The sequence below is a fragment of the Agelaius tricolor genome, unplaced genomic scaffold (assembly GCF_023055355.1).
Source record: "Agelaius tricolor isolate 1412-34295 unplaced genomic scaffold, bAgeTri1.0.p SCAF_1, whole genome shotgun sequence".
NCBI classification, from domain to species: domain Eukaryota; kingdom Metazoa; phylum Chordata; class Aves; order Passeriformes; family Icteridae; genus Agelaius; species Agelaius tricolor.
Window position 1 is genome coordinate 31,589,380 of NW_027269261.1, and position 14,733 is coordinate 31,604,112.

Below are 14,733 nucleotides of genomic sequence, written 5' to 3' on the forward strand. Positions count from 1 at the left end.
ACAAGGACATGGATACAAACTCCATTTTCCAAACATTCCCATCATCTTGTCTCATCTGTGCACCACAAAAAGCCACGGAAAAGATCTAGTCCCAGCCTCCAGCAAGCCTTATCATCCTTGCCCATCCCTACCCACGGCAGAGCTCTCAGATGCTTTGATATGCAAATCAGCCACAGGATCCATAACCAGCGCTGTCTGGAATTAACAGCACACACGGAGTATCCTACACCCAGGGCCTCCTCCCTTCCCAAGCACCACACGGCTGCGCAGGCCTCACGTCAGATGACACTGGTCCCAACTGTCTTGGGTGGGAGCGGGAGGTGTTGCCTGCAGTCCTTGGATTTTCAGCATACAGCCTCACCCTGGCCACCAGGATGGAGCTGGGGCACTCACAGCTCCAGGAAAGGAAGAAAGGAGGCAGGCTGGGCTTGCACCTCGGTGTGGACGGGCGGGTGGCAGAGGGAGCTGCCGGCAGGACCCTGTGGGTCCCCCGGTGACCAGGGGCTCACACGAAGTGTAATCAGCAACAGCCAAAAAACAGGGCCTGGGCACTGCCAGCACTCAAGGTTTTATTGAAATCTCAGGCTACCTGGGATTTTCTGGAAGTTCTAGTTCCCAGAATGAAGAGATTTTGTGAAAATTTATTTTCCATGTAAACAATATAAAAACCTCTCCAAGCAAGTTCCTAGCCCACTTTATTACTGCAGAAAGCTGAAAAATATAACCAAGGATACTTTAGGCGCAGAAAGAAAAAAGAAAATTAAACCCCCACACAAACTAGAAGCAAAGTACACTCAGGATTTTTCTTTTCTTGTCCCATCTCATGGCTTCAGAACAATTTAGGACAGTTACACTATGCTCTGGTCAAAGGGCAAGAAAATGGAGCATGTGGTGATGCCTTCTTTACATGAAAACTGACACCCCCAGAAAATACAGTAGCTTCAGTTCCTTCCAAGGTTACCAGACAGGAACAGACAAAAACAGAGCAAACTTATTGCAACAAAACATACTTATGAGTCAAGCCTCTTCCCAATCCCCTCAAAGGCACGTTCTTTCATGTTTATTTTGCTCTTTTGGTATCCAGGTGAAGACTGCAGAATGGACTTCTCTCCCCATAAAGATAGCATATTCCTACTACTAAAAGGCTCAAGATGAAAAAGGCCTTCCTCGGTAGATACCAGCTAATTGCAGTCATTAGAAGTAATGCTTTGCTATTTCTGGTTGAATGGAGTCCTCCTGGAGTCAGTTATGAGCTGAGTAGTCAGCTCTGCCTCTCTCAGAAGCATTAAGAGTAATAAAAGCTATTAGACACTGTACAGTGTGATTGTTTGGAGGGGAAGGGCACTGGTCCCCGCCATGCACTTGCAAAGGCTCTGTCCCACACTCAGGTGGGGCATCGGCGGCACCACCCAAAAGGTGCCTGAGCCATGCAACCCTTCAGCACCTTTGTGAACGCCGCTAATCGGATGCTCCTGCCCCACAGCCCATGGCCTTCCGTGTGTGCTTCCTCCAGAGAATGACACTATGGAGCAAGACACTTTCACAGTAACAGAGAAATCCAGGAGAGAAGGGACTCCTCTAGGACTATACACAACTAAATTAGCCACCCTGAGCACACACTGATACGCTTTTTGTTTCTAACTGCTATCGAGATGAGCAAGGGAGGGAGGTGCCCAGAACCTCAAATTGCCAAAACACCTGCTCTCCATCTAGCTGAGAGCTACCAAACCTGCTGAGAACACCAGTGTAACTGCAGCCACATTGCAGATTTTTGGCGTGATGCCCCCTCCAGCAGGTAGCTAAATAAAGGGTGCACTCTACAGCAGGAGGAAAAAAACATGGCTTACTGATGTGGAGCGGTTGGCGACTGAGACAAGAGCAAAAAGGGACTGCTTGGCTATCTGGCCACGGTCATGAGCTGTATCCGACAGCCTTTGTCGAGTATTCCGGGGAGGATAAACAGGGCAGTATCAGAAAACTCCGCGCTACTCCCACCACCCTTGGAACATCCCTCCTGCCGCCCTGCTGCTCTGCTTCACAGCGGTGCCTCCAAGAGCGACGCACAAAAGCGCCGACCGCAGAAGAGCCGGGCGCGCCGCCGGCGGGGGTCTGGCGACCCCCGAAATACACAAACCCGGTTACCCAACATCAGCCGAGGCGAGGGACGGCAAAGGACAGGCGCCCGGGGGACAGCAGGAAAGCCCTGGCGGCCTTGGGGCGGCGGGCGGCCCACGCCGCTCCACGGGCACCGCGCCCCCCGCCCCGCTCCGCCCCAAGATGGCAGCGGCGCCCCCGGCCCGGCCGCCTCCACCGCGGGCTCGGCGCAACGGCCGCGCGCCCGGCCCGGCCCGGCCCGGCCCGGCCTCAGCACGGCCTGAAGCGCCACCGCGGACCCCCCACCATCCCCGCCGGCAAAAACCCTCCGGGCCTAGAGGAGCCGCAGCCGCCGCGCCCCACAGTGCCCCAGCTCCCGCCCGCTTACCGGCGGCCCCTTACCCCGTGTCAGGCGCGGACGGGCTCTCCCCGGGCCGTACCGGGCACTGCGGTACCGCGCTGCTCACCGCCGCCCTCGGCAGCGAGCGACGACCGCTGAGCTCGGCCGAGTTCGGCTCGGTTCGGCTGGGTTCGGCTGCGCTCGGCGAGGGGGCGGGGCCCCGGCAGTGGGCGGGGCGCGCAGCCCCCGGCTCCGCACAGCGGCGGGGGGGGCGGGACCGCAGCGCCGCGCGTGCGCACGGGGGCTGCGCTGGGCGGTAGGGCGCGCGCGCTCCACGCGGGACGCGGGGGTGCGCGGCGGGGCCCGGGGTGCGAGCGGCGGGACTGGGACGGGACTGGGACGGGACTGGGACGGGACTGGGACGGGACGGATGCTGGCAGTGCAGTGCAGTGCAGTGCAGTGCAGCGCAGCGCAGGGTAGCCTAGCTCGGTATCGCAGCGCCCAGCAGGGCCGGTAGCCGGCCTTGCCCCGCCGCCGGACTCGCCTGCTCCTGGCACGCTGGCTTTTTCTCGGGGACGGCGCCGGCCCCTTACACGATCCTGTGGCCGAGCGGCTCGGAGCGGCTCGGCCCCTCTCAGCGCCCGGGCGCTGGGCTGCGCCGCTGCCGTGCTCAGTTGTGGGCCCTGGGGACGGCCGGGCCTTCCCTGCCACCGGGTCTTCCCTGCCGCCCATGCCCTGGAGGGAGCCGCTTGCAGGTGTCCCCGGTGCTCTGTGCCTAGGGCTCGGGAGGTGTGAGCCCTCAGCATGAGCTGCTGCTCTGTCCCCGAAGATGTGCGGCGCGAGTTGGCGTGGCACGCAGCGCGGCACGGGGTGGTGACATCGCGGGGAAGCAGCCGGGAGCTGGGGCCTTTGTGTCGCTTGCACACCGGAGCGGCCTGGGAGAGAGGGAAAAACACTCTTCTGAAATTCCTGGATGTTCAGAGAGTTTCTTTGCTCAGAATTCGCGTGGGGCTGCGATACTGGGGTTAGGCTTTTGTGGGTGTGAGTAGTCATGCAGCAAAGTTAGACCAAAATTCCTGTGTCCTGACAAGCGTGGCATTTACTCACGTGTGTCATCGGGACTCGGGAAGTGTGGGCACCAGTCTGTGCTTTCCTGGTTATTCTCCAGAAAGCTCTTTTGGAGGTCCAGTGAGTAAGGGGAGGCAATTGGGGGAAAAGACTGTATGACATGTTTCTTAAAAGCATGAATAACTTAATATTTGTAGCAAAAACAGGTAGGCAAGCCAGCCTTTCTAACAGCAGGACACAGATGCTCATCTGAGCTCTGTTGCCTTCTCTGGTTCCAGAGCTCCAGGCTTGCCTGAGAGGGTCTTTGGACAGAGAGAGACTGAGTTAAGGGAAGTTTCTGAGCGAGAGATGAGGCTTATGCCACTAAAGCTACAGGTAGCTCTGTACTACCTTGTGATGCGAGCATTCCTTTGTCTCCGGGTCGTTTCTCTTAAGCCAGAATTCCAACAGCATTAGGCATCCTTTTCTGGTACAGCTTTATCAGGAAGACCTAGAGCCACTGTCGTTTTTTGTTCTGTGAACAACTAGTCTAGGTCAGTTGTTCCTGACGTATTTTCATGGTCGAGACACAGCTACACATCTTCTCTTCCTTCTTGTTTGTGTCGTTCTCCTTGCCACAGCTCCCCCCAGCGTGGTTACTGCTGTCTGGGTTGTGATTGCCCTTACTGGTTGAGGGCTTGCCACCTGGGTCAGGGCTGGGAACCAAATCCGGTCTTGTGGCTTTCCACCATTGTCCTGCTCTTGGGACCTCAATACTTCTAAAACCGGTAAAGAGACATTTGAGAGGTGATAGCAGTGTAAAATTACAGTGGTGTGGGCAGTTCTCTGAATTCACATGTGATCCCCAAAAGGCAGAGACAGGGGAGAGACCTTTCTTGGCTTCACCTCAAACCCCACAGGCCCACCAGCGAGAACTTCTGGAGCTAATCCAGTACCTGCCCTACTTCTCATGTCTGTTGACTTCACGCAGATAGTTGTCCTCTCTGTAGCATAATTTTCTGCTGGTGCACTGAGAATAACAATAACCCCTCCCTATTTTAGTACAGTGCTGTGAATATGAATATATAGGATGATTTTACGTGTTCTGATATTAGGATAATAAGTACTATATAAGTTGTGACTTCTGGATACTTAAAATGTCAAAAGTAAGTTTTATTTTATGCGGCTCTTTTGTTATCTGCCATTCCTGATCATGGTCTAGAAAATGAGCTTAGTGTGTTTTGCTTCAAAATTGTTAACAGATATACCTGTAATGAGTTTCTGTTGGTAGCTTGGATCAGTAAATATCCTCTTTAATAGCTAATCCTGTTCATAAACAGATTTAAAAAAGACTTAATTCCTCTGTGTGAATCCTGGTCTTTTTTTTTTATCATTAATATAAAACCAATTATGTCTTGGTAATGAATATCTTGTGTATTTTTAACACACACAGCCCTTAATCACATTGTTTCCTTTAGGAGGAGAGCTGTGAATAGATTGAGTCCCCCAGTTCACAGTTGGCTCCTGCAGCTCGCTGTGGCAGACGGTCTATAAATAGACCTGCAGTGGCAGAGTAGGGGTTTAGGCATTTGCGTTGCATGTACTGTCTTGAGTTTATTTCCTGTGTTTTAATGCTGGATGACAGATGCAGTTCAAATCTTTATGCTGCCTGGAGGATGTCTGTTTTGATCTTTTAAAAGAATAAAGGTGATGTTGGTCCCCATTGTTTGACTGTGCAGATCAGGTCACTGCTATAAAAGTGAAGAATATTTTTATCTGGTTTCTTTGGCTTTGACAGCAGTCTTTGGGTAGTTGGCCTCAGCATTTGCTTTGCAACATCCATTGGTTTTCTATTGGGCCTGTCTGTGTGGATGAGTTGCCAAAAGAAAGAAGGAAAAGGAGTAGCTGAATTATTATGGAATTAGAGATCTTGGGAATATAGGGAGGAGGGGTTAGTTCCAAAACTTAAAAAGGAAAGTATTGCTGGATTGCCAGGTAACAGCACTCTTTAAAATTTCATTTACTCTAGCATGCAGGCAGGGTAAGAATGGTGCCTTGACTGGTTTTTTTCAGGTGTAGACCACTGGTAAGACCTTGGTCAGAACTGTTGCACGGCTTCTGGAGTGTTCAGATCTAGACCTTTTCAGTGCTCCCATGGCTGTATTAGTAGAGCAGATTCATGCAGACCATTCTTGTGAGGCACACCGTGTTTTTGCTGAAATGAGAAGAGATTCTTTTCTTGTCCAAGTCTCCTGGTGTTTCTTTGGAGATACTGTCACCACATAAAGCTGAGTTGCCAGTGGGAGAAGTCCCAGTCTTGTGTTGCAGACTGGGACTTGCAGACCACGTTCTGCTGCAGGAGTGTTCATGTGCCTTCAGGCTGAGCTAGCTGAAAAATGACTGATCTACATAAGTGCTAAAGCCAGCTTAAGGGAGGTGATGGAAGTGTGTGTTGGGGGGACACGGGGCTTCCTTTGGTGCTGCGTGCCCTTATGTTCATTTAAAGTGAGTATGTAATCCTCTCTTCCTTGTTTGGCACATGTCCTTGCTCTGTATCAGTTCCCTGAGGTGGTTTACTCATGCTGTACATGTATCTTTTGTGTTTTCAAATTTTATTAGCTGGGATGAAACTTTCCAGAATTTCTCAAGATTTCAGCAAATACAAGTTAGTTCTTTAATATCAAGGAAAACCACTGAAGGTGATAGCTAGAGCACTTGAAAATGGTGCAGTGGATAAATAACTTCCATATGTTTATAACTGGTGAAGAGTTTCTTTTGTTGAGCAGTGCTGGAATTCTGTGTCAATCTTTTGCATTGAATGGGGTAAGGCTGAAGGGTCCTTGAGAAGAGTATTTGCAGTAGCAGGTTACTGCATGCTCAAAAGTAATTCAGTGAAGTAGAAATAAGGTCATTTTAGTGAATATTTGATTAACAAATTCCTCACCTTTTTCTGAATGTTACTTTGAGCTCTTGTCTGAGGTCCGTGATAACTTTTAACAGATACGTGGAGAGGGGCAAAGTGTCTGTGACTGTGATTTTCATGAAATAGAGCCACTACTAGAAATTAGGGGCAGCAGGATAGAAACAGCAAGAGATTCCTCTTCCTGATTCTTTATTGCTGCTTTGGTGCAGCTATGAGTGGTCAATGTTATATCAATAGTTGCCTTTGAGGCTTCTCATTTTAGGATAGTGTCTATTTAAATACTGCTCTTGCCTAGTTTGGAAAACTTGGAAATTAATCCTGCTTGAGCAGGAGATTGGACTAGGTGACCTCCAAAGCCCCCTTCAAAGATAAATCCTTGGTCAGGAGTGTATTAGTGACTAAGTACTAAGCAAGTGGTGGTGTTCTGTCTGTCCAGGGTATTTTGCAGTGCGCTCCTGCCTGTATCAGTTGGGTAGTACCGATGGCAGACTTCTGGGAATTCCTACAAATTTTGCTGTGCTTGAAGGGTATGGGGTTACTCTTCCCATACACCTGGGAGCACTGAAACCTGGTGACCTGCAAAGAGCCACCTTCAGAAGCAAACTTGGATCATATACATTCTCTGTGCCTAAGTGCAGCTTCCTCTGAGCCTTTTTAAGGCTCCCTGGTGTGAGGCAATGTGTGCTGGGAAGAAGAAAAGTGCTGGGGGCACTGGGGCTGATGGCTGTCATCGATTTATAGCAGCTCTTCAATTTTGGCACCAGCTTGGGAGTGTTCTCTTCAATTTTGGCACCAGCTTGGGAGTGTTCGTGTGGCAGCACGAAGTGTGCCAGAGTGAATGGGTTTTGTGCCCTTCAAAGCTTAATTGTTTAGTAATTAGCAACTCCTTCGGGCTAAACTGAGGGCAAGAGAGATAAAGTTCACAGCCACAGAGGGATCAAATTGGGACTGGGTCTGGTTGAGTAGCACCTGGAGTCAGACCCAGACTATTGGCTGGTCCTTTCTAGAAAGGAAGCTGGCATGTTACAATAGCTGAAGTTGTGATTCACTCTTCAAGTGTGTGAACACACTTGCACCCTTGAATGCTGTTCTTCATGCCATAGATGCATTCTTCTTTTCCCTCCACCCTGAACCCTCCTGCTAATTGGAAGCATCCCCCCTGTTTACTCAGTTGCTAACAGGATGCTTCATACCAAATAATCAATCATAAGAAATTTCTTAGCTTGTGACACATCTTCATGTACTGAGGAATGATTCTTAGCTGAGAAGGGGATACTGAGTCATCTGAAAAAATAAACAGTCCTTGGACACTTAATGCAGTTGATGCTTCCGCTGGTAGTTTTGTAACTTCAAACCTTCACTGCTGCCACGGGGTAGAAACAAACAGTGACTTGTCCCAGGAGTGATGAGTGAGTTCAGAGTTTATGCAACACTTCAGCACATTTTAGATGTGCTTTAAGCACATCTGGGTATGCTGGTCTTGATGCTGCTGTCCCTTTGACAGCAGTCAGAACCTGCAGCTGTGCTTGCCTTGTCATGAGCTCACAGACCTCGCTTATGTGGTGATGAGGATGAGCAGACACACCTTCCCCAGCCACCAAGGCTACCATGCCTGCTAGGAAATAGGGATGGGGGTGACAGTGCTCTGTGAATTCCCCAAGTGTCCATGAAAGACAACAGAGAGGCCAACTTGCTGCTGCTTTTTTGGGTTTTCTAGAGGGATCCAAAGGCTCATTATGATTCTTTGACATGGGGAGACAGCACACTCACATGCAGAACAGGATGCAGGCAGATGGTGGGCTTAAAGCAAGTCAGCATAGTTGAACTTGCTTAGAAATCTGAGCATCAGCAAGGCCAGGTATTGGACCTTGATTGCCAGCAGCACTGTAAATGCGACAGGGCCTTGCTGTCATTAGGCATTAGGATCACACAGGTAAGGACATGTGGCATAAACACAGCCTTTTTGGAGTCACATTTCAGAGAGGAGACAGTGTGGGCAAGCTCTCGACTCATTTGATGATCATCTACCCCACAGAAAAGTGGCTTTTTTTTTTTTTTTTTTTTTTTTAAGTAAATAAACGTAAGCTTTGGCTGTTGCTGTTCTTTTCCAAACCTGCCTGTTTGACAGAGTTGGTTTGCCACCTGTGCTTTGCTCAGGTAGCACCACTCAAAACTGCTGTGGTGCACATGTCCTGTGCTTTTCATTGTGCTCTCAGGTAACACTTGCTTTGTAGAACAGCTGCAGACCCTAAAACTTACACACATCCCCAAGTAAGCAAACACATTGGAGAAAAAAATAATAAAAGAGAGAGTTAAGATTTAGGCTGGACTTCACTTGGTTGTATTAGGAGCTGTGGCATTGTCTATTTGAAGGCTCTGTGGGTATTTTTTTTTCCCTAGAGAAGTTAACTCAGCTTTATTTTAAAAATAAAGGTTAAAAATGGCTTTACAGTGTATTATTATAGTTTGGACCAAAACTCATCAGAACTGTCAGAGAGAGATGAGGTCAATGGATTTTTAGTGTTTGCTTTTGAAAGGAGAGAAGCAGAGCACATGTTGGTTACACTGCCAAGGTCACAGCAAGCTGTGTCACATGGTGGTAGTTGCAGTCAGGTGGAAAGTCTTAGCTGTACCTGAGCTGGCCTGAAAGAGGCCTGGCCCTAGGTCTGTGTTGTTTCCTTCCTTCGCTTGGATCTGCCGGCATAACCACCTGGGTCATGGCTCCCTAATAATGTTTGGGAGAGTGATCTGGGTTCAGATAAGCCTTTGTGTCTGCGCACGCAAGCTGGTCCCAGTCAGTCTGACAGAATGGGGTTAGGGTGCTGCCACAGACGTAGGCAGGGAGGAGGGTGTGGTTCTCAGTGAGGTTACCCTTGTAACCCAGCTCTGCTGCACTCAGGGTGATGTGCAGTGTACAGCAGCATGGAGTGAGCGCTGTAAAGGTACAGGGAACTCTTCTCTGGGCAGCCTGAACAGGGCAAGACTGGCAGCGGCGTAACCGTGTCTTGTAACAGGCTGCTTAACACCTTTGTATGCCAAGAGAGAGCATGCCCTCACCAATGGGGCTCTGACTTGTTTCTTGGCTGGCAAATTGTTTCCTGAAGCTGTGATGCCAGTCTATAGGTTATTTGGCCTTTTGCTTGGTTTTGTAGGTAACCTTGGTAGCTTTTACAAGTAACCATGATGACTTTTTCTGGGCATTGCAGCCTCTAAACCAGTTCACATCTGAAATTCTCAAACCTGCTTCTTGTTACATGATTCACAGTGCACACAGAAGGGCCCTTACCTCTGTGCCTAGGAAACTGCAATGCAGTGACACTGAATCCAGCTTTGTAGAATATGTGTCTGAATTGCATTGTCTCCTGAATTCAGGCAGGGGTTGTAGATCTGCTTGTAGTGTGCTGCAGCTGCTGCTAGCACTCTGTGTCCTGTGGATTGCACCATCTAAATAGGTGCTGAGGCCCTAGTGTGTGATTCATGTAAAGGAAAGAAAGCAAACCAAATTCTGTCCATTTTCCAGAGTTAATAATTCTTTTGTTTCTTATGCAGGGTTGGCTACCAAATGGCTCTCTTGAATAGACGAGTTGGTTTATCCTTAACCCATCTAAGCAGTGCTGTGATCCAACGACAGTTCAGGTAACTTTCAGATTTTGCTTTTGTTCTCTTCAGAATGTTTCATGGTTGGAAGAGATGCTCTTAAGTTGATCAAGAATAAGATACAGCATTTGTAATTCAAAAGGGTAATAATTTTTTTTTTAAATCTTACACTTGTCCTTTCATAGGTTGAAAAGTGATCCCAGACACTCCATATGCAGGTTCCTAGCATTCTGCATTTTCATATGTGTGTAAGGAGGCTTTTAGGCCTTTGACAGCCATACATGGGCCTGCAAGTAGAAGTTGAAAGTGTCTGTGTTTCTCATGCAAGTGCCAAAAAACCCAAGAGCAAGCCCCTGCTGATGCAGAGCCAATTACAGTGCTCAAAATTATTCAACAGTTTATCATTTATTTAGAATAAAAATAATCTGAAAAATTACTTTCTCATACTTAACAGTGTCTATTTTGTTGTTTTTCTTTTGTTCCTTGCTCTAGGCATTTAAAGTTTTAAATTTATGGACTTCATATTTTACAATGCCTTAGAGTTTAATTCCACAGTACACTGTGCCAATTTGGGGAATCTCTAAGGATGAGAATAGTCATTCCCAGGATTGTGGTTCCCAGAAGGGGGATTAAGATATGGGCTAGGTTGTGTGGTAGTCCTGGGAGCTATCTCAAGGAGGTATCCAGGTCTTTCTGGCTTTCTCTTTAAGTGGGCTGCATGAGAGCATTGGCCCACATACATTTAAAGCATGTGTCATGGTTTGACACTGGCACAATGCCAGTGCCTCCAAGAGCATACCCTCTCCCTGGTTTCTGCTGTGAGATGTGACCAGGAATAAGCAAAGCAGGCTCCTACTTAGGAAAGAAAAGAAAACAAAATTTTACTAATACTTAACATACTACACTACTTAACTTAATACTTAACTACACTACAACTATATATAAAAAGGAACACACACAGGAAAAATGAAAACCTTACAAATACATTTCCTCCTCCCCCCACCAAATTTCCAATACAATACATCTATTCTCCAAATCACCAACTCTTAGTCCAGCACCACTTTTCAAACAATCAATCCTCAGTTCATCAAGAGGAGAGGAGTCCTTCTTCTACCATGGGCTTCCCCTGGAAACACAGTTGAAGCCTCGTGTGTTTCCGCGTCACTTGTGGCACTGCCCGGAATACATCTGCCATCGTGACCTCTTCCTTTCATGTCCAGTGCTCCCACCACTGAACACGGACCAGAGCTGCTTCTAGGGTCGTCTTTCTAAGGATGCTTTGTCCCTATCCAAAAAGAGCACAGTCTCTCCTTTAGGACACCTGTCCCCCCCATATTTTTTCACCCCCTGGGGCTGAGGGGCACCAACACTGAACCCTCTTGGTTCTGAGGCATTACCTCCCCCTAGAATGCAGTCTCTGTGTCACAAGGAACATGGTTCTGTCCATGGCTGTACAAAAAGAGTCCAGCAAAAGCCACTCCATCATCTCTTCCCACTAGGATTCTTCTCTATTCTTCCACTATTTCTCACTCGCCCAGACCTCTCTCACACTTGACCATTTCCTACCTCATCTTCCACTCTATCTCTCTTCTAGGAAAGGTCAATGTTCTGCAAAGTTTTCATTGTCCAAAAAGGGTTAAAAACTTGGACTCTGCCTTCTCAGGAACTCCCACAGCGGCTGGACACCTTCTCGCTGCATCCTCCCCCTCCCTCCGCTTCTCCTTCTCAGCTGTCCTGCCGGCACATGTTATCAAGTTTCAAGGTAGCACAGTCCCAAGCACAGGCTGTACTCTCTCTCTCTCGGGGGGGGCTGCCCGATGCCTCCTGGTACTTCTCCCACCCTTCCATCCTCGGGGCCTCTTCACCTCCCCTCTGGGTCCAAGCCTCGGCCTACCTCACCCAGCCACATGGCTCCTCTCCCCCGCCCAGCAGCAGCAGCTGGGACGGAGGAGAGACCCGAACTCTTTCCTCAGCGGAACCCAAGAGAGCCTCCCAGGGGAGAGCTCTGCTTTTAACCCCGTGTTCTCAGAGGCGGATCCAACGTCCCAATGGCCACAGTAGATGCTAGTATTAAAAACTGAACATTCATTGGCCCAACCACAGCATTCCAGAAAACACTTTTCCTGTCAAACCACCACCACAGCATGTATAAGTGACAATGACAGGGAGGTGAAGTCGAGTCCATAAAGGTGAACAGGACTTCAGAAAACTTAATGGGGAGACCTTTTCTTTGTGGGGTATTCCTCTAAGACTGTGGCAGAAATCAAGAAAAAGAGGGAAAGAAAAAGGTCTCCCAGTGCCGTTATTCATGTCTAGTGGTGCCTGGACAGTCACATTTATGTCTATTTGCTACTGCTGTCTTGTACGCTTGGTCCCACCGAGGTTTTCCCTGCTCCTTCCTGTGACAACACTTGTCTTTCTCCAGCCTCCTCTCTTCTGCTTTCCCGGTTGTGCAGCCACAGATGGTGGGCAGAGGAGAGAGAGTGTGGTGTACCACAGTCCCTGCCAGAGGATGGGATGGGACTGGATGGGATGGCATGGCTGGTTGCAGAGATTAGTGACTTCTGAGAGAGAGAGGAAAGCTAAAGGAGGAGGCCTCTACTGTGGGAAACAGATCTTGAAAGGCAGAGCTTGACCTTCGGAGCAGTTGGACTTACGCAAATTGACTCCACTGTCCTTCTTCACATGTGTAAAAATTCCTGCTTCAGCTGATGTCCATCCACACCACATTTGGTGTGCATGCTCATCTTTTAGGTAGCTTTGCAAATACAGGTCTTTCCTCTTCAAGAAGGGATGATGGTCCCTATTTACTTTACACACTTTTGAAAAACAAGATGAATGGTTAGGTTGCTTCCATATGCTGTTATTGAGTAGTTCAGCTGGCAGCAGGTTTGCATTCCTGCAGCTCTGGCCAGCATGTTTCTAGTACCTCATTGCAAAGCAGTTGTTCAGCAGCAGAGAGGATCTTCCTTCTTTTCCAATGGTCTGTGTTTGGGTGTCCTTTGAAGACAAGCGACAAATCACTTGAGTTTGAGCTAACCGAATAAAAGAATAATGGTTTCTATAAGGTAGTATGTTCCTACTCTTCCCAAGAATATTCAGAGTTGGACCTAGCAACTAGTATTGTGCAGTTTATTTATGTTGTTTCTTACTTCCACAAAGCAAGTATACAGAAGAGAGTGTGTCTCTCTGGATTCCTTCTACATGGGGAAGGTGGTGATCTCTTAGGTTCCAGTTTGGAACAGCTTAGGACAGCCACAGCAGGACCTCAGAGGTCTTACTGAGAACAAAATAAACTGTGAGACTCACAGACTTCAGTGAAAGGAAGGTAGATCATAAAAGTCCTTAGTGCTGGGTACTGTGTGCAAGATAGAAGGAGCCTGACTTGAGTCTTAGCTTCCTGCAGGCTTTTTGAAACAGAAGTGAGCACATTTTTTTGCTTGTAGATTGAAGCTGCATCATCTGCAGTTGCTAAAAAGCCCATGGTACGCAAGCCACTCTTCAGGCCATCTTTTAGTTGTGTTTTGGAGTAGAAAGGTTGTTTTGTATTTGACATTTAGTAAAGAGTGTGCAAAGCCCCAAGTAGCATCTGGCTTTCAAAGAACACATTGAATTCAATCAGTGTGTCACTCATATGGTGTATATTCATTGCTGGTGCCTCCTGAGAGGTTTGTGTAATGACAAGATTCTGTTCTGGGTTTGCCTTTGCTCCCCAAGGATTATTGAGGAGATCTGTCTGTCATTCTCTCCTGTCTTTTCTAGCATCACTGGAGCGTGCCGAGCAATACAGAAACTAACCCGCGTGCGAGTGGTGGACAACAGCGCCTTGGGGAACACGCCCTACCACCGGCCACCAAAATGTATCCACGTGTATAACAAGACTGGAGTTGGCAAAGTTGGAGATAAGATTCTTCTGGCTATCAAAGGAGAAAAGAAGAAGGCTTTAATTGTAGGGCACAAGATGCCTGGCCCCACCATGACACCTAGATTTGATTCCAACAATGTGGTACTCATAGAAGATAATGGGAACCCAATAGGGACTAGAATAAGAACACCAATACCCTATACACTGCGAAGAAGAGAAGGCGAGTTCTCCAAAGTATTGGCCATTGCCCGCAACTTTGTATGAATGCTGAGAGGTCTTCAGCAATCCTTCTATATCCTTTAATGCAGTAGTTGTTCTAGGTCCTTTTCCAGAAACTGGTGAAACATGAAAAAGCTGATGTTCATCAAGAATATCTCTTCCCTTTTAAGAATTTCAAGCAACTAATTTAAATATTGAAATAGTTTCTTTTTCTCCAAAACAAGGTTGATTTATTTCACAGAACACCTGCAGTATGTTTGGGAAACAGTCCTTCACCCTTACTCCTCCTGTGGTGTTAATCTGGTTTGTCATCATTAAAATGAGACCGTGAAAATCCTTGTGCTGTATTGCTTATGTTCTCTTTTCCCTATTTCTGCCTTTCCCAGTTCCCCAGGAATAAGACTCAACCCTGGCCCAGTGATACTGGGGGTCTACAAAATGGATTCACAAGTAATAAGGTAGAGGAGATACGTAATGAACTATGGGTGCTTTTGGCACATTCAATAAAAGGACTAGTTTCTTTCTTTGCCTAAAAGAAGTATTTAGGAACAATTAGAATCAGGAGGGCACGGTGGCTTGCAACATCTGTCAGTGGTGTGTGCTTGAACAGGGCATACCAGAGACTGGGAAGCAGAAGTAGGAAGGGGA

General features: G+C 48.0%; 2 protein-coding genes across 5 annotated transcripts in view; one reads left to right on the forward strand and one right to left on the reverse strand.

Moving 5' to 3' along the window:
• TMEM63B (transmembrane protein 63B) overlaps positions 1–2,662 on the reverse strand; it is a 49,014-nt gene extending 46,352 nt beyond the window's left edge. The window contains exon 1 of one of the 2 annotated variants that reach the window (XM_071428697.1): positions 2,497–2,662. The gene's annotated coding sequence lies outside the window, so the exon portion shown is untranslated. Of the gene's footprint in view, positions 1–2,482 lie in introns of both variants that reach the window. The other variant, XM_071428705.1, reaches the window with a different exon arrangement.
• A 36-nt stretch (positions 2,663–2,698) lies between these two features.
• On the forward strand, positions 2,699–14,421 carry MRPL14 (mitochondrial ribosomal protein L14). Of its 3 annotated transcripts, none has more exons than XM_071428719.1 (3): positions 2,699–2,750; positions 9,954–10,040; positions 13,764–14,421. In XM_071428719.1, exons 2-3 carry the CDS (start codon positions 9,967–9,969, stop codon positions 14,128–14,130), a joined length of 441 nt encoding a protein of 146 aa, XP_071284820.1. In that variant the 5' UTR covers positions 2,699–2,750; positions 9,954–9,966; the 3' UTR covers positions 14,131–14,421. The 3 variants fall into 3 exon arrangements, with proteins under 3 accessions (XP_071284820.1, XP_071284829.1, XP_071284838.1); XM_071428728.1 differs by having other exon boundaries at positions 2,709–2,783; XM_071428737.1 differs by lacking the exon at positions 2,699–2,750 and adding an exon at positions 2,767–2,802.
• Positions 14,422–14,733: the final 312 nt, after the last annotated feature.